General features: G+C 37.8%; 1 protein-coding gene across 3 annotated transcripts in view; it reads right to left on the bottom strand.

The window, feature by feature from the left end:
• The window catches only part of PDE5A (phosphodiesterase 5A), a 141,310-nt gene that overhangs the window by 107,054 nt on the left and 9,133 nt on the right, over positions 1 to 25,123 (bottom strand). For all 3 annotated transcript variants that reach the window (XM_026499250.4, XM_026499253.4, XM_026499252.4), the window contains exons 2-3: positions 12,803 to 13,391; positions 1,141 to 1,230 (exon numbers count right to left, since the gene is read on the bottom strand). In XM_026499250.4, the coding sequence (XP_026355035.2) occupies positions 1,141 to 1,230; positions 12,803 to 13,391 (679 nt within the window). The remainder of the gene's footprint in view (positions 1 to 1,140; positions 1,231 to 12,802; positions 13,392 to 25,123) is intronic.

A 25,123-nucleotide genomic window follows, 5' to 3' on the forward strand; every position in this document is an offset into this window, starting at 1 on the left:
ACAGTGGGTAAGAAAGGAAAGGAACTGAAGCGAGAAAAACTTCAACAGAAGAAAATCAATGGGACTTTGTAAAGGACTGGATGGAGGAGAGAAAAGAAAGATGTCCGAATGTGAATGTAAGTCAAGTAGAATCCTCCAAGTGCTTCTAGAATCTCTGGCAGTGGTTCTGTGGTTCTCGAACCTAGCTGCATGTTGTAATCACCTGGGAGCTTTGAGATACTGATGCTTGGGTCCCGACTCCAGAGACTATGTTTTAAAGTGAAGCCTGGGCATTAAAATTTCTAAATACTTCCCGGGTGATTACAACATGTGCAGCCAAGGTTAAGATCCCCGGGTATGGGCGCTTTCAATCTATGTGTTTTCACTTAGAGTAGGGATTTTCAACCCTGGCTACACTTCAGAATTATCTGGAGAGCTTTAAAAAAATATACCAGTGTGTACACTCTGTTCTTAGAGTTTCAGATTTAAGTGGTAATATTTTAGAAGTTCCTCAGTTGTTTGTGATGTGCAGCCAGAGTTGAGAGCATTTAACTGAAACATGCAATTTGATTGATAATTTATTAACTTTTTTTTTTTTTCAAATAAGTGTGAATGAAGAGGGAATTCACTGCAAACAGAATCCAAACTTCTAGTTAGGTGAAATATGAGCCCAAACATTTCATTTGCTTGTTATAACTTCACAGTGAAATTTACTTGGAATTAACTACAATTTTCATGTTTTCGAAACTTCATTTTGAATCCCCCCCAAAATCAGCTAATAACACATTGAATAACCATTTAGGAAATGAGCATTATTCAGACACTTCTAATATAATATGAAATAAATTGATACCAGCCACAACCACATCTATGTATCTTGGGATAAAAAAAAGTCTTGGGATGGTGATAGGGGGTGAAGTAAGGAAATGTGTGAAATCTATTTCTAAGTCAAAGTAAAGTCTCTATCAAGATTCAGCCCTATCTAAAGTCTAAATAATCCTATCTAAAGTCTAAAAAAAAAAGAAAAAACAAGCAAAACATTTAGGCACTTTGCAGTTAACTTGTCACTATAGTATTATTTCACAAGTATGCAAAGTAAAACTTTTTTTTCAAAAAGAAAATGTTTCCAAATGACCTTTATAAAATGGAAAATTGGCTTACCTCTTCCCTATGATTCTTAATTGGCATACAAAGAATACTCTGTGTCCTGTAGCCTGTAATTTGGTCAACTTCTGCATTGAACCGAGGATCCTAGTAAGGAAAAAGAAATTCAATTTAATGACTGACCTGTTCAAAGATTGATTTGATTTTTCTGATTTATAAGATTAGAAAAATCTAACCTTCAACTTACCTTATTGCTCTGAATGACAATTTCATCATTGGAAAGACATCAAATCATGTAAGGACATATCATCTTTGACAAAGATAAATTTATGTCTTTTAGTAGCTAGTGTTCATGAGAAACAAAATAATACAGACTCAAACAAACGTTCAGAAATAAAGGAAATTCAGAATATTAATAACCAACTTAGGCAGCATTCCTTAGACTCACGGAAAAGTGGCAGCTCTGCGTCTGTAACACAATTCGCCTGTTCCCGTCGCACTATCGGATTCTTCTGTGCCATCCAAAGGAAAGCGTCTCTGCTCTGAAGCTTTTCCTTATAAAACCTATCCACTCCAAAACAACCTAACACTGACTTTACTTCCCTCGTATGGTTGTTTATATATTACCTCAGTATTCTGTTCTTCTAACCCAGGTGTTCCTAAGAATTTTAAATATTTTCGTGTGTATGCGGGCATAAAAAAGCTGCATGGCCTCAATCAGACTGTAAACAACTCCTTAATCTTTGTGTTTCTTTTCCCTTTTACAAAGGACACCATGCACATCCAATAATCACAAAGGACTTCTGAGAGTTGTGAAGGTTCTAAATGTGGTTTAAAGAAAGAACGGTAGAGGCTATCTTCCCTTGAACTTTAGATTGGGAAGATTAAAGTTAGGTTGCAAACTCTAGGAGGGGCTTTTTTTGGTCCTTCGCTGTATTCCCGATACTAGCACAAGAACTCAAAAGCATTTGTTAAATAAATGAAGAAATTCATTAACAAATGATATCACAGTTATCAAATGTGATTGTTCTTAACTTATTATAGTTTAAAACAAACACTGTAGGTAAGAAGGAAGACGTACTAGAGGAAACGGACAGATACTACTATATGAGATAAGATTAGAATGGAAACAAACATACCAGAACATAAACATTTGAAGGAGTGTTGGTCCCCTCAAAGCAAAAGCCTTGGGAAGTTACATGCTCAACCTAATAATAGCAACACTGTTTTAAAAACTCTGCTTTTGGAATTCCCTTCAGAGAATATGGAATAGCCACACTGGAAAAACCCTCATCTTTGAAGGTCATTTATTTATTTTTTTAATTAGTCCAAAGTCATGCAAAGCCAGAGCTGTGAATGAAGTAAAATGATTACAGTAGATTCCATCAACTGGGATCAGAAATGAGGCCAATTTTCCCAGGAGAGCCAAACTTAGCATTGAAGACAACTTCAAACGAAAAGTTATAAAATGGTGGAAAATCAGTATAAATATTTTATATTATAAATAAATACTACTGCATTTTTGCTTTTTTTTTTTGCAAACATGCTCAAAGTTATATTGAGACACAGAGAAAATGCTGGCCGAATATATTTTAAAAAATTGTTCTTAAATAACATACTAAAAAGGAAGATAGGACACTGAATATTGATGAATTAAAGAAGTAAACAATTAATAACTCATATAGTGAATAATTCTACAAGCTAAAAATCAAAATATGAATAAAAACCCATCCTCAGAAATTATTTTGTTAATGAATATTTGAATTACAAGACCAATTTATAAAGAAGAGGACTTAACTATCTTTTTTTTTTTTTAAAGATTTTATTTATCTATTTGACAGAGATAGAGACAGCCAGCGAGAGAGGGAACACAAGCAGGGGGAGTGGGAGAGGAAGAAGCAGGCTCATAGCGGAGGAGCCTGATGTGGGGCTCAATCCCATAACGCTGGGATCACGCCCTGAGCCAAAGGCAGACGCTTAACCGCTGTGCCACCCAGGTGCCCCGAGGACTTAACTATCTAATTAAAGCAATAGAGTTTAACAAACTGAAATTAATAGGGCTTTCACAGCTTTGGGGGGCATACTAGGAATTTAAAATCAACAGCAGCCCTGGATTCCATTTCATTGAAGGAGGTGGGAGTAATGTACGCTTCAAAATCACTGTAGGTGAATTCTGGCATCTCAAAGACTTTTCCTAACAATGCACTCAGTGCAAAGGCAATACACATAAAGAACTTTTAACCATTTTAGGTCCAGGAAACACCAAAGAAAAAATGGAGCAGTACTATTACTGTGATTATTCCTTTCACTGTTTACGAGAACATGACGGTGTTAAAAAAAACAAAAACAAAAAAACCCAAAAAAACATAAGCCTTGGATATCCGCTTGCTAAAATAAAGCAATTGGTATCACACTTGCCCTCCTACTGAAAACTATAAGACTAGACCAAATATATGAGACAACTAAACCACAGACCACGAAAAAGGGAAATACACAGGACAACCACTCTGGCTTTCTTCCTGGGGGCATTTTCCTGCTGGCAAGAAGGCAGGCAATTGCCAAGTGTAGCAATGGTTCCAAATGGTTCCAAATGGAACTGAAAGGAATTCAGGGCTTCTCAGGTGGCTAAAATCTGCAAGGCAAAGTACCTAATAAGAGAGCTATGTTGGGGGATTACGGGGAGAGAGAAAAGGAGTGGCAGAAGACTGAATGGCTGTTCACTTCAAACATGTATGGGGCAAGACTCTAAGAGAACCAGCTAAAAATTGCGTGTTGAAGGCTGAAAGCAGAATGGTGATACCAATTAGGGAAAGGTCTGTAGACACTGGAGTTCCAGCTCAGCCATTCCACTTCAGGCGTTCAGTTGAGACACAGAAAAGCCAGTCCTTAGGAGTAAGGACCATTCCCTAGATTTGAGGGGGGCATTCCCTAAGACCGAATTCAAAATTCACCCGAACGATAACACCAAGCCTGACCAAAAAGAGCTTTCAGTAATTGAGCTGCCTGGAAGAAAAAACGTCAGCCCAATTTTAAAGAAAGACTGTATAAATCCAAATGCCCTGCAAGAAAACCTGTACAATGTCCCGCATACAATCAAAACTCACAACATATGTGAAGAAAACAGGAAATTGCAACCCACAGTGAGGAGAAAAAGTAGTCAATAGAAAATGACCCCAAGATGATTCAGATGTGGAATTAACAGGCAGGTACTTTAAAGCAGCTATTATAAATGTACTTAAGGGTTTAAAAGAAAATGAGGGTAATAATGAACAGATGGGAAACCGCGAAGAACAAAAATTTTTTTTAAAAACCCAAATTGAAACTCCAGGGCTGAAAAGTACAATGTCTAAAATGAGAAGTTCATTGATGGACTTAACAGCACATTAGAAACAACAGAATAAAAGGTCAGTGAACCCGAAGACAGATTGACAGAAAATATTTAATCGGAAAGACTGAGAGGGGAAAAATAACCCTGTAAAAAGTTAGCAGAGTCTTGGTGTTTTTTGGGACAATATCAAGTAGTTTAACATATATATAATTAGAGTGCCAAAGAGAAGAAAGAGAATAGAGTGGAAAAATAAAGACACAGACCAAAATTTTCCCGAAGTTAGTGAAAACCTTGAACTTACCCATATAGTATGAAAATGATAGATAGCAAGAAACTTATAAGAGGAAAATACAAAGGATAGTGGACTTCTTATGGGAAAAAGGAAGATCAAAAAATGTAGGAAAACTCTTTTAAAATGTTGAAAGAAAACTACCATTAACTGAGAATTGTCTATCCAGCGAAAATATCTTTCAAGAATACAGGCAAAATAAAGGCATTTTCAGATAAACTAAAACTGAATTTGTCACCACCAGGTCTACACTACAAGAAGTGCTAATGGAAATTGTTCAGCCTGAAGGGAAAGCTAACAGAATGTGCACAAAGGGTTCAAGAGCTTGGAACTTGGCTTGAACATATGCACAAATATGTAAAGAATAAGGAAGCCTGGGTCTTCATTTTTGGAGAAGGAACAACCCAATAGAAAAAGAAGGAAGAAAAACAAAATGCACTTTGAGGTGTTAGATTGAAACTGGAGGTATCAGTAAGATTCATCGTTATTAATATAGGAAGTAGATAAAAAATAAATAAAATATAGGCATGTGTGTATTTATATATTTTATTCCTAGCTCTGTCTACTGACATACTGATAGCAAACACATACCACAAGCAATAAATATGTCTAGTGCTCACATCTTAGTTTCTATCTTGGTTACCATTCCCTCCAATGAAAGGAACCTGAGTTCCTTGGGAAAAAGAATGATTCTAGGGCTAGGAGGGGGAAAGTATAAGATGGGCATGGAACATATTGTTAAGCCAATTAGAACTTTCAGACCACAAGGAAGTGAGAAAGCCCAGAGTGACAATGACATATGAAAAAGACACAGGAACTTAACCAATCTTATATAATTTGAGAATCTGAATAAATAAAGATAATAACAGATCATAACTCATTACACAAAATAAAAATCCATGAGTCCACAGTGATATAAATGAATGAATGAATGAATGAATCAATCAATCAATCAATCAATCAAGAAGGTAAAGTCTTCTTCCATGGAATGCCAACTACAAAATATAGACGGTATGATGGAGTTAGAAAATCAGTGGACACTTAAACTGGTAAATGTAGGTTCATGAAGAATAGAATATTTACACAATATCAAAGTATCTCACCATAAGATATTTATTGATTACAATAGGAAAATTGTAACTTCATAGTGGAGAAACCTAGTGGACACTGCTAACCAAGTTTTCAGAATTAACATCATCAGCATCAACTTCACATGCTTCCTGATAACATATGCTGAGAATATTATGGGTATTTAATAAAATATATATTTAGTCTTTTTTCCAGGTTCCTGGCACAGCACTCCTAAAACCCTTGTAATTCCATGAGAAACAGGAAAGTCTTTGATAGTCATAGCAAGCCCCTTTCAACCATACTTGACTTCATGCTAATGAGATGAGTAATAGGGGAGTGGGCCCCAGACAGCTTCCAAATGGGGACTGACTACCAGAAAAACCAAACAACTTATTAGAGAGTTAGAACTTTGAGCCCTACCCCTGACCTCTAGAGAATGGAGAAGGGGGTAGAGATTGAAATTAATCATTAATGGCCAACAGATGTAATCAATCATGCCTACATAATGAAACCTTGATTAAAAAGAAACTCAGAACAATGACGTTTGGAGGAGTGTCTGGGTTGGTGAAGATATCTAAGTCTAGGATGGTGGTGCACTCCCTGGAAAGGGCATGGAATTTCTGTCTCCCCCACCTCCCATTCTTTGCCCTAATGCATCTCTTCCATTTAGGTGTTCCTAAATTGTATCAATTATAATAAAACTGTAATTGTAAATATAGTGCTTCCTTAGGGGCCTGGGTGGCTCAGTCGGTTAAGTGTCTGCTTTCAGGTCAGGTCATGATCCCAGGGTGTTGGGATCAGGACCTGCAATGGGCTCCTTGCTCAGCAGGGAGTCTGTTTCTCCTTCTGTCCCTCCCTCACCCCCCACCCCCGCTTGTGCTCATGCAGGCACGTGCTCTATCTTGCAAAAATAAATAAATTTTAAAAATTAAGATAATAAATATATAGTGCTTCCTTGAGTTCTGTGAGTCATTCTAGCAAATTATTGAACCTGTGGAGATAAATGTGAGTAGCCTGGGGACCGTGTTTGTGGCTGGTATCTGAACTGGGAACTGGGGATAATCTAGCGGGACTGAGTCTTTAGATTGTGAAGTCTGTGCTAACTGGTAACAGTATAGTGTCAGAAGGTAGTTACTAGATGCTACTAATAGTTAGCATCAGAATTGAACTGGATTGTAGGACACCCAGCTGGTGTAGAAGTAAAGGACCTACAGTTGTTTGGAAAACCAGACAAGGTCTCAACATTGACATCTGTGGTATTTCTGCCCAAAGTAACCTAACTTGAATCTCCTCAAAAAGCCATTCTACAAAACAACTAGCCTGTACTCTCAAAAATATGTCAAGAAAGATAAAGAACACCAAGAAACTATTCCAAATTTAAAGTAGACTAAAGAGACATGACAAGCTTATGCATTATGTAATTCAGGATTAGATCTTGATCAGAGGAAAAAATAACCATAAAGACCATTAATGGGACAAAAGACTAAATTTGACTATGGACTAATAGGTAATAGCATTGTATCATAAAATTTCCTGATTTTGAAAAATGTATTATAATTGTATAAAAGAATATTGTTAGAAAATATTCACTGACATATTTAGTAAAAATGTTTCCAACTTATTAAGTGGTTCAGAAAAACAGTACGCATATGGACACCTGGGTGGCTCAGTCAGTTGAGTGACAGACTCAAGATTTTGGCTCAGGTCATGAACTCAGGGTCTTGAGATTGAGCCCCTCATCAGGCTCCACACTCAGCATGGAGTCTGCTTGAGATTCTCTCTCTCCCTCTGCCTCTGTCCCTTCCCCTGCTCCCTCTCTCTCTCTCTAAAATAAATAAAATCTTTAAAAAAAAAAAAAAAGAAGGAAAAATAGTATTCGCATATTACTGACATGCATTGCATATAGAAAAAGAAAATGATAAAGCAAATGGGGCAAAGCACGAACAACTAGAGATTCTGGGTAAAGTATATACAGAAGTTTTTTATACCACTCTTAAAACTTTTCCTTAAGTTTAAAATTGTATAAAAATAAAAATAACAGAAAACAACATAGTAGTCTTGCCAATTTATAGGCTAGTTTTCTTCCACAGAGTGGCATTTTTAAGACAATCCCTAAAGATTTTTAGACCACTGAACAAAGAGAGATATAGCAGTTCCCAAACTATGTTCCATGGGGCACAATTAGATCATGACAGATTAGTAGATTTATCAAGATTAAAACAACTGCTAGTGTTACTTTTTTCTCCTAAAATTCATTTTGGAATTCATTTTATTCATAGGAAATTCATCTGAGAGAGCTCATATTTCTTTAGAAACACATCTTGACAAACTGAGACGTGCAAAATGAGAGATGACAGAGACTGAGTTATCTAGATAAGGAATACAAAAGGAGGAACGAAGTCATCAGGGCAGGAAGAACAGTAGCTACATGGTGAAGGCCGCATGAATGGCAATGAGACCCTTCCCTAAAGGCCTGCAAGTCTTCTCCCTTGAAATCATGGTATACATGGAGTGGCTGTCCTTTGGACACAGAACAGAGGCCTAAGTTTTGCATTCCAGTTGACTTGGGAGAAAGGGGAGTGTTTTGACAATATAAATCCTTTGACAGGACTTCTTGGGGAATCCTAAGGCTTCCGTAATGAAACTAGGTGTTCAAGGCAATCCGTGATGGTCAATCTTAAGTGTAACTTGACTAAGCTAAGGAATCCCCAAATAGCTGGTAAAACATTATTTCTGGGTATGTGTCTAAGGATGTCTCCAAAGAGATTACCATTTGATTCAATAAACTGAGCAAAGATCTTCACCAATGCAGGTTGGCATCATCCAAATCACTGAGGGCCTGAACAGAACAAAAAGGCAAAGGAAGGACAAATTCACTCCCTCTGCTAAAGCTGAAATATCCACCTTCTTCTGCTCACCTGGCCTCCATTGAAGTTCCTGGTTCTCAGGCTTTTGGACTCAAACCCACATCAAACTTACACCATTGGCTGCCCAATTCTCAGACCTTCAGACTCTGAATTACACCACTAGCTTTCCTGGTTGTCCAGCTTGCAGGCAGCAGGCAGACTGTAGAACTTCTATGCCTCCATAATCGTGTGAGTTAATTTCTGTAATAATCCTCTTCTCATATATATATATTTACATATTATATATATTATACATAAATATACACACGCACACATATATTTCTCTGAAGAACCCTAATACACAATCCATTCTAGATACCGGATAGTATCTAGTTTTCATATATAAGGAGAACACCAAACACATTTATACAGTTCTGATTATTATGTGTTAATATCTTATCATCAATAAATGCTGTGCCACATTCAAGAAAGTAACATGAATGATGGGCTGATGCAGGAAGAGATGCTGTGCGATTGAACATCTATATATAGGCAGCAAACACACTCTCACTGGTATTTGTGGTCTGATTGAGAATCCCTGGTTTAACTTGTGGATCTTGTTTTATACTTTAAATACACGAATGTGCTATATTGTTAGTAATAAAATAACTGAATTCTCAGATTTATATCATTCGTTCACAAAGTTTAAAAAGTGAATCAAATGTTGACCACTTCTTACAGCTGACTTATCTATGAGGCTATTTTTTCTATTTTTAGCTTCAGTCCAAGCATGATTATATTTCATGGCCACCTCGTGGTTTTCCATTGCTACATTGCAACTGTTCAAGGGTTCTGTGGTTAAACAGGCTTTAAGAAATACTGCTATAAGGTGTCATTTTTACAGATGCATGTTTAAAGAGGTAGGACTCAGACAGCAGAATGCACGTTCCTATTGTGACTCCTTCCACAAAAAGCTATGAGACACGATTTTGATTCTTCGAATTATGGCTGGGGCTGAATAATGAATTATCCATTAGCCAACTGCCTTCCACCATCAACACCAATGTAAACTGTTTGTCACAGATCAACTCCACACCTTCAGAGTGAAATTCCTGGGACACGAATAACTTCTGCTAAGGCCACTATAAACACAGATCAAGGGTGCCAAGGGTGAAGGAGCAACATGCAGAATCCACAGCAAAGAGGTCTCACCCTGGAAGCACTGCAAATCAAGGACATGGGCCTCTTCTAGACAGCAGTACAAGAATTAACTCATTACTAACTCTGAACCAAAAATTATGCTGTCAAAACTTTGAAAATGGTAAGCATATTAAACAAAAATGCATCTAAGTGGAGAAATTCTCAGGGCTGCAGAAACTCAGAACCACACAGACAAATGAAGGCTTTCTCAGCATTCTCAGCAAAGCTGAAGCATATTCATGGTCCTACTGTACTTGGGACTATAGTGCCATTGAAAAGCGGAAACCCAGCTGTCACCTAAGACAGGAAGGGAATTCTGCAAATTTGGCAGCAATCCTTCAGCTGTGTCCTTAATACCCCTCTTGTAGTCTGCTACGGTGTGACGTTACTACAGAGCTCACAGGCGTCACGGAGATAGCTCCAAGGAGAATCAAAGTGGAGTAAACCGCTTGTGTAGAGTGCGTTCTGAAAAGTGTCTCATGATTTCACAGTATTCCTCATATCACAGTATTCCTCTCTAGTGACCGTATTTATTCACCCAGCTTCAAACCCTCAGTCATCCTCAACTCCTCCTTCCCCCTCACTTCCATCGCCTGTTAGCTGCCACCCCTGCCAGACACCCCTTCTTCACTGGAAATCCAGTCCCTTCTTTTGCTCGTTAAGGCCAGTACCCTGGTTCAGGTCCTCGCTTGCTCACACTATTAATAATCTCTCCTCCCAGTGTCTAGTATTTTCATTTTATGACCACTGTACAATTCATCCTGCTAAATCAGTCTAAATCATACCAGTCCCCCCCTTCAAACCATCTCAATCATTCCTCATGGCTCTGGACCGCATACATAGCCCTCAGCCTGGCATTCAAGACTCCAGTAACCTCCAGGCTCTGCCCTCATAGCTCCTCAATGTCTACACTGGCTGTTGTCCACACATGTCCATACAAGCACCACATGGAGTACCAGCCCTGTTGCTTCTTTCAACTTCTCTTTACATCTGGACCTCCTCATGCACACAAACCAATCTATGCAAATCTTACCTACTTTCCAGGGTCCATAGCAAGCATTGCTTCCTCAAAGAAACATTTCTCCGCTCCCAAGTAATGTCATCTCCTGCTTCCCTGAACCTACCACATTTTCTTTGGCATTTATTATGATCTGCTTTCTATGCTACTTATCTATCCTATCTACTATATAATTTTTATTCAATCAATATTTATTAAGACTTGACTGGGGTGGCTCAGTTGTTAAGCGTCTGCCTTTGGCTCAGGTCATGAACCCAGGGTCCTGGGATTGAATCCAGCATCGGGCTCCCTGCTCAGCGGGAAACCTGCTTCTCCCTCTCCCACTCCCCCTGCTTGTATTCCCTCTCTCTCTCTCTGTCTCCCTCTCTCAAATAAATAAAATCTTAAAAAAAAAAAATGAGAGACTTGACTATGTGCCAGGCATTGTATTAGGCATCAGGAATACAGGGGTGAATAAAACAGCAATGACCACTCAACTTACGTGGAGGAGTTGCAAGTTGGGATTACCACAGAACATTTAAGAGTGTACCAAATAGCAGGTAGCTAGAACAATTGTTCTATCAAGGTGCTAGAAAATAACCTGATAAACAAAGTGTCATTCGGTTAAGATGCCTTGTTTAAAAACCAAAATTCTGGGGCGCCTGGGTAGCGCAGCGGTTAAGCATCTGCCTTCGGCTCAGGGCGTGATCCCAGCGTTCTGGGTTCGAGCCCCACATCAGGCTCCTCCACTAAGAGCCTGCTTCTTCCTCTCCCACTCCCCCTGCTTGTGTTCCCTCTATTCTCTCTCTGTCAAATAAATAAATAAAATCTTAAAAAAAAAAAAAAAAACCAAAATTCTATTAATAAAAAAGATCATTTTAAATGGGAAATCTGAAGAATCATACGGTGTAATCTTTAAGTCCATAATTAAAGACCTACATATAATTATAGCAAAAGTGGAAGAATACCAAATCTTTCCACTGAAATATTTTACGGCAACAATTCCCATTTTTTTTTTTTAAGATTTTATTTATTCGACAGAGATAGAGACAGCCAGCAAGAGAGGGAACACAAGCAGGGGGAGTGGGAGAGGAAGAAGCAGGCTCATAGCGGAGGAGCCTGATGTGGGGCTTGATCCCATAACGCCGGGATCACGCCCTGAGCCGAAGGCAGACGCTTAACCGCTGTGCCACCCAGGCGCCCCAACAATTCCCATTTATGAAGACATAAATTTATTTAACAAAACAAATGAAAGAAAGGATGAAAAGAAAGAAAATCAGATTTCTGTGTCAATGGGACTTCAAATAAATGAATATAATTAATTTGAATGAATGAACAAATGAATTTGGAAAAAGACTACTGCTTTGGTTTTTTGACAGTTTTTGGACCTAGCATTTTAGAATCTCAGTAAAATCCTTGTTAGTTTCTGTGATAACAGATAAGGATATGTATAGTCAGCGGGTAAAAAGAGAAGAAAATACAACTGTGAATGAGCTATGTTAAATTACCATGAAAGAGAAAAACAACGAGATTTCTCTATCACCCATATTCTTGACTCAAGCACTAGTAAAGAAACTCATTTAAAAGATGGGAAAGTTCTGGGGCGCCTGGGTGGTTCAGTTGGTTAAGGGTCGGACTCTTGGTTTGGGCTCAGGTCATGATCTCAGGGTCATGAGATTGAGCCCTGAGTGGAGCTCCGTACTCAGCACAGAGTCGGCTTGAGACTCTTATGCCCCCCTCCGCCCCGTCTCCTTCCCCCTGCTCACGTTCAGTCTCTCTCAAATAAGTAAATAATATCTTTCTAAAAATAAATTAAAAAAAGATGGGAAAGTTCTGACCATACATACCAGTTTTAAGTAAGTATGCAAATTCCTACATCTCAGTGATCCTATTCGCCCCCCAACCATTCACAGCAGGTGTCCAATGTTCCACCCTTGTTCCACACCCTCTCCTCACCCTGCTCCCCCCCTCAATGATCCCCTATTTACCTCATAAGCATCTTTGATATTCAAGGGCTCACCAAGTGCTGCCACATGCCCCACAATGCCTTTGTTCCATTCTAAGCGGATACAGTTATTTGAAGCTTCCTCCAGTGTTGAACCCTCTGCAACATCAAACAGGCGGCTGATAAGAAACTTATCATTGGAGCTGTCCTCACAGACCAGAAACAGCGAATAGCGATCGGCGGAGATAAGTCCATGAATATGCAAGAAAATTTTGTGACATAAGGCTGTGACATCCAAATGACTAGAAATATCTTTCACTAATTCCAAGAGTCTTGAGCACTGGTCCCCTTCATCATTATCAAACCTTCGGGGGGTTAGAGGCATCTGTTCCTTCTTTTCTGAGTCAGCGAGGAAGCTCACAGTGCCCTCAGAATCCTTGACAACAATGGGTCTAAGAGGCCGGTCAAATTCGGAGGCAGAGATTTTCCTGGTTGGTGTTCCAGGCGCACTGCTATCTGCCCGGGGACTCTGCTGCGAGGGGCAAGAGCAAGATTCTGTGTGGCCTCTGACGCCTTCCTTGCACACAGGGATGGTGTGGACTCTCTCAGCGAACCAGGCATTGACCATTTCTCTGCAGAACAGAATGCAGACATATTAAACATTTAAGAAAGAAAGGTGGTATCCCTGAGAGCAGCTAAAAATTCTCTCACGGCAAACTGATTAGACAATAATTCAGTTTTTTTTTAGAAAATAAAAATAAAGTGGTTTATTTAAGACAGTTTTATTTTGAAAAACTGAAAAGAACAATTGCTTCAATGAACATTTTAATAAATAGATTTTCAGGTATCTGATTTACAATGCATAAAGCATCAAGTCTGCTTCTCTCAAAAGCAGTCTGCATTAGCGTAAAAGACACTAAATTTGACAACAGTCTTAGGAAAACATAAATATAAAAACTAATTCCCTGTCTAAAACATACAACTTGTTCTGAAGTTAAATATTTGAAAATTTAAAACAAATATTTATCTAAATTTGGCTAGCTAATAATATGCTTAATTTTAGTTAATTTTACCTATATTGTTATATACAGATTAGATTTAGAAGGGGGGAAATATAAACAATTTGATGTGGTATGTAGAAAGATTATAGACTTCTATAAATATTATCCTAATAATGCTTGTTCAATAATAGTAAAAATTATCTGTTCTTCTAGATTATCTACTCCTGGTATAAAGGAAGAAAATCAAAATGTAAGTGATACCTAATTTTAAAAATGTAGTCCAAGAAAATTTACATTATTTGTTTTTAATGTACCTCTCTGTTAAAGAAATCCACTTGAGCTCAAGGCTTCATGGTGGGTGATTTTTTTAAAACAAAAATCAGATCATACACATCAAGATGATTGTTCAATTCCAATGATTACCCCTGGAAAAAATGTCATCTTATACCAATTCATAGTGTCATTACTTCAGACATTTTTGGAGCTCTTCTTTTGAAACTAACTTCTAAGAAAATTCATAAGGTAAATAGGATATTAGTTTCTCTAAAAGTTAGATCTTGTTTTTCACTTAGCCCTCCTCTCAAAACTAACAAACCCAAAACAAAACAAAACAAAAAAACCCCACAAAAACACAAAAAAAACCCTAGAGTAATAACGGCTACCTTAATATCTCTTATGCATAAGATCTGACTTTCTCCAAAACTCAAATTCACCTTCAAAAGACAAAAACTTGTTATCACTGACGATATTTAAAAGAATTTGCCCATAATAAAAGCAATGCAATCCCCACTCTACAATGACATATTGATTATTTTCCTAAAAGGCTAGGACAAAAAAAAGTCTGACAATGCACTATTTTGGAGAGTGTTGGTATACAGACACTCTTCAATTTTTTTGGCTATAGTAAATATTGTGACATAAGGCATTGTATTGGAGGTAAACAGGCAACATCTAACAAATTTTAAAATGCATTTATCCTTTGTTCCAGAGATTTTACACATGTGGCAAAGAAAGTGCCAGCATATATACTGTAGCAGTATTTGTTATAGCAAAGATAACAAGCTCCCTGTACCACCACTGGAAGGCTGGTTAAATACATAATGATACATTTATACAATTGAAAAACGGTTGTATGTACTGCTGTGAATAATCTCCACAATTCATTAAGTGAAAAAAGAAGAATACAAAGGGAAAAAGAAGAGACTGCCTTATTTCTGAATCTCTACTACGTCTTCTGTTTTTGAGTTATTCCCTTGATTATTTTGTTTTGAACAACAATGTATTATTTCGTAAATATCTATTACTCAGAAATAGTACCAGTCTAGAATAGTTTAAAAAAAAATAATAATAGATATTACCAGGACGACTTCAGAATTTCAAGTGTTCGATACAGTTATAAAAGCCTTTCAAAGATTTATTTCAAAAGAAACACTTACATAACTCCCCAAAATTTCAGTAGCAGTGCCAAAGACATTGATGTCAAAAATGCATGTGAAGCTGTCAAAAATGTACAGGAAGTTTCTGAATAAAATTGTTTTGTCAAATGTAGATAGGAAAAAAGTAATTTATGTCTAAATTAACATATTTTATGCGATTTAAAGATAGGCACATGTAACTTAAATTGTTAAATCAATATAAAAATAGGCGTTTGAATTATTTCAGCTACCATTCTAAAATTTAGTCCAATTTATTTCTTATCTTCTTATTGGAAAATGGTAACCAACTTTTTTTAAATCAAAATATCTACCTGACAAATCCATAGGATATCGAAACAACTTAAGACACCTTAAAATGGTGAAAACAGAATTCCTAATGGCCTACCCATCATCTTACTCCAATTTCACTCCCTGCCAGTTTTCCTCATATTAATAAAGAGAACCATCACCTCCCTAGTTACTCAAATCAACATCTAGGAATTACTCTAAATTTCTGTTTCCTTCAAATCTCACGTCCAAACCAAGTCCTGTCGATGTCACTCCTTAAACCTTACATCCCCATCTGTTCATTTCTACCTCTTGCATTACATCCAGGTCCAAGTCCACTATGGCTAACAGCCCCCCACTGGTCTCTCCATATTATACTTGCCCCCTTTTGACCCATTCTCCCCACAGCAGCCAAAGCGATCTTTAAACAAAGTATATCTTAACATCAAAATTATCCTACTTGGCTTCTCAATGATCAGAAAACAAAGCCCAAACTCTTTTAATCCCCTACCATAGTTCTACTTGCCCAGGCTGGCCTCCCCGGTGCTCCTCAAGCACCCCAAGCTCTAAGTGCCCCCAGTCCAGAATGTTCTCCCCTCACCTATATGTCTGGCTGATCACAGCTTCTACATCTTCCATTCAGACAGGTCTTCCCTGGTCATGCCACCCAGACTGGCCTCTGACACGTGATGTTCTCACCTCCCAGCATCTAAATTCTTATTGCTGGATACTTTTCCTGTTTGTTAATCTGTTGTTTTCTTGCCTGTCTCCTCTAGCCAGATGTAAACGTCATCAGAGCTACTTGTCTGTCTTCGAAAATGCCTGTCTCATAGTCTGTCTACAATAAATAATTCTTGAGGGAAGTGAATGGATCAATAAGTAAGGCTCCTAAATTAACTACACCAAAAGAGAATATCTGAATGCTGGTGTATTTGTTACAGAAAATCAACACTGTGGTCTAACTATTAATATTTTTCACCTCTTGGATGTAAGCCTTACAACTGACTATGGTTAATTTACCCTCATATAACCGGCAGGGCCTCCTCTATGTCTTAAATACAGCCAGTGCTTAAAAATTCTTTGTTATATGTTTTTTATTACTGTATTGTCTCACAAGTATTTTGTTTCTAGTTATTTTCTTGGTGAGATGAACTTAATATTAAATTATACAAGAAAAGCAGATCTAGTACATTCACTCATTCAATCAACAATTTTTATTAACCACCAGTCATGGGGGAAGGGGATTCTCATGACCACATTATTGATTATCTGAGTCCCTGTAGTTATATGCATATTCAGGAAAACATACATTATCATAATATCAAAACAATCACTTAAGAACCAACCCACAAATAAAATTAAATCATTTCTCACACTTCTGTCTCTTCAGATATCCCTTGAAGTTTTGCAGTGTGTGACCTGGGCAGCTATTTGAAGTGGGCCTTTCCTCTTAAGACTATCAATCCTCTCCTGATAATTTTTTAATACTTCAGTCTCTATACAAATAACCTGTAAATCAAAACTCTCATATAAGATACAGAATTTCTAGAAGTAGGGGCGCCTGGGTGGCACAGCGGTTAAAGTGTCTGCCTTCGGCTCAGGGCGTGATCCCGGCGTTATGGGATTGAGCCCCACATCAGGCTCCTCTGCTATGAGCCTGCTTCTTCCTCTCCCACTCCCCCTGCTTGTGTTCCCTCTCTCACTGGCTGTCTCTCTCTCTGTCAAATAAATAAATAAAATCTTAAAAAAAAAAAAAAAAGAATTTCTAGAAGTAGATTAAAGTAATGTTGGAGAACCATTACAATACCCTACAATTTTTTTTATAATTACATTACATTATTACACAATGCCACTGACAATTAAGGGCTATGCCCAATTAAAGACCAGCTAACGAATCAAGAAAGAATCAACAAGGATAAGGACATAACAGATACCTGAAAAGGGAATTTTATTTAAATAACTATATTCAAGATTATGAAATGTCCTTGAAAAAACTGATGAAGCCCTCAAATATTAATTTGAAAAAGGATTTTTTGAAAAGAAAAAGAAGAGACTCTAACCCTGCTGGAAAAGTCAAACATGAAGAAGTAAAGTTAATTGATTGTGGAATAGTTTTGACAAAAATTGTTTATCTAAAATTTAGCGTGGGATTTTCATTATAATCTAAATTTTATTAAATCTAGGACAAGATTAATTTGCCTCCTTTTTTTTTAATTTCTTTTTTTTATTATGTTATGTTAGTCACCATACAGTACTTCATTAGTTTTTGATGTAGTGTTCCATGATTCATTGTTTGCGTATAACACCCAGTGCTCCATGAAATACATGCTCTCCTTAATACCCATCACTGGGCTAATCCACCCCCCACCCCCTCCCCCATCCCCTCTAACACCCTCGGTTTGTTTCCTGGAGTCCATAGTCTCTCATGGTTCGTCTCCCTCTCTGATTTCCCTCCCTTCATTTTTCCTTTCCTTCTCCTAATATCCTCCATGCTATTCCTTTTGTTCCACCTATAAGTGAAACCATATGATAATTGTCTTTCTCTGCTTGACTTATTTCACTTAGCATAATCCTCTCCCGTTCCATCCATGTCGACGCAAATGATGGGTATTCAACCTTTCTGATGGCTGAGTAGATTAATTTACTTTCATAATCTGTGGTTCCATTTTCAAGATAAAGTTCCAATCAAAACCTTTCCACTGATTTTTTCCCCATTTTAATTGGATTCATGTTTAAATACCCTTTTTTTTAAAAAATAGAATGAATTATTCTCCTAAGGTAAAGATCTGAGTGTGTCAGGCACTGTGCTGGGCACCAGAGTCCTGAGCTCCCCAGGCAAACCACTCAGTGACTACTCCTCCAAAACTGAAGTTTATGTTGTGTTCAGGAGTTAATTTATATACATATTAGATTTTGCCATCATATGAAGTTCAATGTAAATGCATACAAATGAATAAAGATGGAAAAGATAACTGTGAACATGTCAGATATAAGGGTAAAAAGTACCAGATGGGATTCCAGAAACCTAGATGGTACTTCTGACTGGGCAAATCACTCCTGTGGCTAGGATAGGATCTCTATTTTCACTTCTCTTCCTTGATTTTGTGAGATTTTGAAAAGTGCTTACATGAATGATACTGGAAAAAATGGGGGCACCATTTTATTTAAACCTGGTAAGGCAGGCATTAACAATCTTGTTTTCTAAATTATGAAGCTAAATTAAATGGCTGAACCAAAGATATCCTATTTAGTAGCAAAATCAGGACTCAAATCCAGGTCTCCTTTTCCAAGTCTTATGGCCTGTAAGAATATAAATGTTCCCAGAACATCAACGCTTATCATGAAGGAGGCACTCTGTGACTTCTAGCTGCATCCGAAAAGAGTCAAACTCAAATTCAAGCATACAAGGCATAGAGAGAATAAGATCACTTACAATAACACATTCTCTAACTTAATTTTTTACACTCAGATCATAAAAAGATGGCACATTAAGCCGCTGAGGTAAAAACTGTCTCAAAGGAGTTGGAGAATAAAGATCCTTAAGGATAGTCTCCTCAAAGAAATCTGACCGAATCCTCCCATGTCTGCTTCTCTGAGACCAGGTCATGTTTTATAAATCTCAAACAATGCCCTGAAAAATAATGTATAATGAACGTGTTCAAGAGAAGAGTCATTCTTAGGGTTGCTAGATTTAGCAAATAAAAATACAGAACACCCAGTTAAAATTGAATTTCAGATAAACATGAATAATTTTTAAGTATACATGGTATCTGAAAGTCAAATTTAACTAGGTATCCCGTATTTCTTCTGACCACACCACTCATTCTATATTCTTTTCCCCAGTTGAAATTGTGGGCAGATAGACATCAAAGAAAAGGTAGGCTCTCTTCAGCATACTGATGAGTTCCAGGCTATCAAATCACTAACATTAATTTTATCATCAAAAGAGCACAAAGGACTACCACACTGTGATCCCGTGCATACTAACCGAACCTTTTGAAAGCGCATAGATTAATAATTTGTAGTATAAAATTCCTCTTTAAACCAAGTTCTTTCATTTTACTCTCAAAGCCACACCATGTATTTAACGGAGAAAAAACAAATTATAATTGACTCATGAAAGAGAGACTGATTAATTGCCAAAAATCCTTGGGACTACAAAGCATCAAGGGGCTAGGTTTTGGGGATTCCTAAATTCTAATCTAATCTAAGCATTCACTACCAATGAATTGTATGCCCAGTTGCAAACATTTTCCTCCTTTGAGTTTCAACTTCATCTTCTATAAAACAGGGAAAATACCACCTGCTCTGACTTCTTGATGAAGTGCAAGGCGCTGTCTTCAGCAGGGTATAAAGTCAAGAATACCAGACAGGCCAACAGAAGGTACTGCCAGTTCCAGCTATAAGACTACACATACGTCTTATATGTATCCACAACTTCTCTGGATGTCAAGTCTTCAGTCGTAAACATGGGCAGCTGTATTAACAGGCCACGAAGACCCCGCCCCCGCCCCAACAACGAAGGCTTACTTTCTCAACAGGCCAATGGTGATCATTAGGTCAGTGAACTCAATGTCTTTTTGCCCCTCCGCTTCCACTTTTTTAAATGGGAGAAGGACCTCCTTACTCCTTCGCTCACTGCGCAGGGCTGATACAGGAGTCAAATTAGAAAATGCTTGTAAAAGCATTTCAAAATCTCCTCCATATATTGAAGATGTTGCTATCTCCCGTACCCTTAGCACTCATTCCAATGGAGGTGCGGGGCTGGGGGGAGAAGCAGTGGGTGTTCGCATCTTCATAAAGTTCTGAGAATCAGAGAAAGGATGAGGGGGGAAAGGTGTTCGTGGTGTGCAAACCTACAGGCTGAGCGGGCTAACACGGTCTGGAAACAGGCTGGCTACCGGCATTCTGACGACTCAAAGCCCTCAGCCAAACACATACTACCGAATGCCATTCTTGACAGAATCCCATGAAGTTCCCCCTCCTCCAAAACAATGAGAGTGCCATCAAAACTCTATACAAGTTGCAGCCTAACCATCTGAGTAAAAAGAAGGAGAGAGATGAAAGTTCTGCAAGGTGTTCTGACCCTGTGCTACAAGCACTAATAACTGAGCGACTCTGCTTTCGTGGATAAGCCTGTCCTTGCTAACTGCCGGCAAAGCTGGGAACAATCAAAAGCAGGGGGGGCCCCCTTGAAGTCTTTCAGTTGATTTCCCTTTACAAGGCTGTTAACGAAAGCTAACAGGCCCTAGACACTTGAAGTAAAGCCACGGCCAAGGGAAATGCAGTGAAAAGGGTGCCAAAAATTTATGCTCGATGACAAGATCCTGATGTTTAACATCCCATGCACATCAGTCCTCCTCTCCTTACCAAAATGGGTTTTATGATCCTCCGGTCCCTTATATCCTTCCTTGTTTTATGACACAAAGAATTTCTTACCTCATAAATGAGTTGTATCATACGCCCTTTTTAAACGGGTAAATTCAATTTCGTTTCGTGTTTGTTCGTTTTTAACTTTTACAGTATGTCTTAAAAGAACTAGAGAAAGCCTGGAGGGTAGCACAGTCAATGTTGGGAGTTACTCCTCTCAGGTAACGCAGTGTGAATACCACGCGTGGTCTCAACCTTAGACGCGGCTCGGGCTCACAACGGGACCCCTTCCCACGCTGAGCCAGGAAAGAGCCCAAGAGACCGACAGGAATTAGATGATAGGAAATAAAGCCGAACGACAGTTGTCAAAAACGTGCCATGAGTTGTCATAAATGTGACCTGAATTTGAAATTTCAAATCTTTTTAAATATTAAAGAATCCAATCAGAAGCTTATTATCTTAATGTTCTACTTTAAGGAAGACTCTTACTGCCCAAACTGCTCAGGCAATGGCAATTGGATTTAAAAACCAGTGTCATGCAGAATAATGTTGAACGCATTTGGATTTCACTGAGGTTCTTTATAACACGACCAGCCCTGTACCCTTCGAAATGGTGTTAAGTAGGTGGAGTGCCCTACAAAATTAAATGAGTCCATGAACTCAAAAGGCCAGGAAGCCAGGTTCTAGCAGCTGCTGCAAGAAGAGGCTGAGTTGGATATTTCTAGTTGGACATTTTGCATCTTTAGTAATGCACAGAGGGATGACCAAGTTCATTCATTCGTGAATAATAGGAAAAAAATCAAAAAAATTGGGGGTGGGGGAAAGCTTAGAAGGTGAACAATCATTTTTTACAATTGTTGTAACAGAGTTTATTTCCTCCAAATTATAAATGTGGCAGAACTCTGTGTACTTGTATTTTTTAAGTATATGAAACGTGTATCATTCTTAAAATGATAGAGTCGACTAACTTAAATGATTTAATTTAATGGTTCAAACCTAGTAATACCTTTTTTATGGATATTTAAATAGATTTAAGTTTGTATACTGAGTGCACTTCACCTTCTTTCTAAAAATACTGTAAGTTGATTAGTACTCCTCATTGAAAAAAATGATCGGTAACTGTAAGGCACATATGGTATTAAGAATAAAACTTTTCCTCCTTTTCCAATTTCTCATTTTCACACAAGATTATTAGAAACCCATCACAGGAAAGAAAACTACAATTGACAGTTTGTGTTCTAGAAATCTTCCACTAACCTAAACATGTCACGGCTTCCTCCAAATGCCATCTAAAAATATTAAATAGGAAATGCACAAGTATTGGCAGGACAGAGGGATGTAAACTCTTGCATAATATTTCAAATATGGTTAGCAAAAGACACACACACAGATATCTGGGTCCATAAGGACTCCATGCAGCAATAACTTTACTTTCTACCAAAGTTGAAGTGCTCATTCATCTTACAAAATGAATCTTGAAAAAGACAGAACTGCCTTAAAATATGTATTTAATATTCCAGATGTCTTAAAAGTGAAAAATGATTAAAACACTCTGTCTAGGTTTTATACAATATTTCTTAGCATCTAGAAAACTGAGGAAAAAAGAAGAAAAATTTATGAGACAAAGTAAAATTGTGATATAAACACAGGAACTCTCATAAGTTAAAAATACAATTAGATGCAACCTAATTGTAGAGCGACTAAGTTTAATGTGTTTTGTACTCTTACCTAAAATAATATATCAAAGGATAAAAATTCTTTGAAAATATACTGTACTTAGGGTATTTGTGTTCTAATACTAAAAATACAATTGTGATGGCCTAGGACCTAAATATTCAGCCATTCTATTTTAAAATGTCATTGGAGAGTTCCCACTTTTTATACTCTAAAATTATATATGGAAACTAAACCCACTTGGGCAAAGTCTCTAGGCACATCATTTAGTAATGCGCATGTAACTTTAAATGGTCCTAGGAGAAACCTGAACCTTTTCCTGAGTTAGAGTCTACATGACATTAAATCTATGAGCCCTGCTTTGCTTCCTTTACCGCTGACACTAAACTTGGTAGAGCCTGTGGGTAAGGGCACTCGGTGGGACAGACTTAGGCTTCCACTCCAGAGGTACTTCGTTCAAACAGTAACACCTTAGGTACGGTATTCACTCTCTCCATAGAATGAAGGGTGATAATGATAAACCTTCCTTGGGTTCTTAAGAAAATTAAAGGAGGGGCGCCTGGGTGGCTCAGTAGGTTAAGCAGCTGACTCTTGATTTCGGCTCAGATCATGATCTCAGGGATCGACTGAATCCTGTGTTGGGCTCCATGCTCAGCCGGGAATCTGTTGGAGGATTCTTTCTCTCCTCCCTCCCTCTGCCCACCCCCTCGTCCACACCCTCTCTCTCTCTCTTTCTCTATAGTAAATAAATAAATAAATCTTTTTAAAAAATTCAAGGAAAGTATGCATATAAAGCGACAGCATAGAGTCCGGGACACCCAAACCCTATGTCTAATACAGTGTTTAATATACGAGAGTTAATATTTTGAAGTTAATCAAACATTATTAAATGGAGTATATCTTCAAAAGCTATACTTTGTATAGCTTATATTTGTAAAAGTAAAAATAATTTATTCAGTGGGCCTATACAGAATAACTAGATGTTAGCCACTGCTTCTTCTTAAGCTCCTAGTTTAAAAGCGCTAACGTCTTTATAGAAACACTTCTATGAAAAAAATAGTTGGTTTAATGTTAGTATTTTCTCAAATTAGAACTGAAAAAACATTAAGACTCCCTAGACTAATAACTACACTTACGTACGACATAATTTTCTGAATAATATATAAAAACAAAGAGCTGAACATTGAGTTTAGAAAAATAAATGCAAGAACATAACTTGTTTTTCCATTACTACTTAAAAATTAATTTTTTTTGCAAAAATAAATTTAGAGATTTGGGGGTGATTTTTTTTTCAAAATATCAAAGATAAAATAAAACTGTCAACAAATGTGAGAAAATATATAACCAATTACCTATAATGAAAACCACAGCAATATTTCATAATAACCATAATTCTAAACTGGAGAATGGTTTTAATACTAGACAAAATAATACTTTAACACTCTGCTACAGATTTGGGGACTAAAGTTGGTCTGTTTTAGTTCCTACCCTAAGCTCAATTGAAGAAATTCTCTAAGTAGCCTGAAGCCTGGGCTTCAAGGTCAGCTAAGCAGCAAGTCCTTCAGCAGTAACATTGGGGAGATTTGCAGGATGCCTCAGATAAAATGGAGTAAAAAGTTGCAGGCCCTGAGTAATGCACAAAACACAATGCATTCTCATGTTTTTAAGTTTACTATTAAAATGTCACCCTTTTTTCTTTCTCTCCAGTGCTCTTTTTCATAAGTCGTGTGAATTAATCACTTTAAAACCAGAATTAAGGGACGCCTGGGTGGCTCAGTCGTTAAGCGTCTGCCTTCCGCTCAGGGCGTGATCCCGGAGTTCTGGGATCGAGCCCCACATCAGGCTCCTCTGCTTGGAGCCTGCTTCTTCCTCTCCCACTCCCCCTGCTTGTGTTCCCTCTCTCGCTGGCTGTCTCTCTCTCTGTCAAATAAATAAATAAAATCTTTAAAAAAAAATAAAAAAATAAAAAAATAAAACCAGAATTAGGAAAAGTGTACTAATTTCCTGTCTGGAAAGGGATGGTTAAAAATTCATATGGAAATCTGCTAAAATTATCTGTAGGAAAAATACAAAAATAACTCACATAAAATAAATATAATGTTAGACATTTTTCCTGCTCTTAGATCCTAATTTTATAGTTTTAGTTACACGGTTTGCATAATTTGACGAGGATCCACTACTCATTTTTGGAAAGTAGTTAAAGAAGGAATCTATTCAATCTGAGAATCTGATAATCTGTGCCCTTTGTGAGAATCAAGAATGCTTCCAGCTGGGGTGCCCGGGTGGCTCAGTCAGTTAAACAGCTGCCTTAGGCCGAGGCTGAGGTCAAGATCCTGGTGTCCTGGGATCAGCCCAGGTTGGGCTCCCTGCTCAGCAGGGAGTCGGCTTCTCCCTCTCCCTCTGCAGCTCCCCCTGCTTGTGTGCGCACGCTCGCGCACGCTCTCTTTCTCTCTCTCTCTCAAATAAATTAAAAAAAAAAAAAAAGAATGCTTAGAATTGAAAGAGATTTTTAAACTCACTAATGAATTTCTCTGCCTTGATTCTCTACGCCCTCCCACTTTAAAGCCCAGGGTTATTAATTTGGGCCAATCTCAAAGCTGGGGACAACACAGGGAG

The sequence above is a fragment of the Ursus arctos genome, unplaced genomic scaffold, assembly GCF_023065955.2.
Source record: "Ursus arctos isolate Adak ecotype North America unplaced genomic scaffold, UrsArc2.0 scaffold_11, whole genome shotgun sequence".
In the NCBI taxonomy this organism is placed as follows: domain Eukaryota; kingdom Metazoa; phylum Chordata; class Mammalia; order Carnivora; family Ursidae; genus Ursus; species Ursus arctos.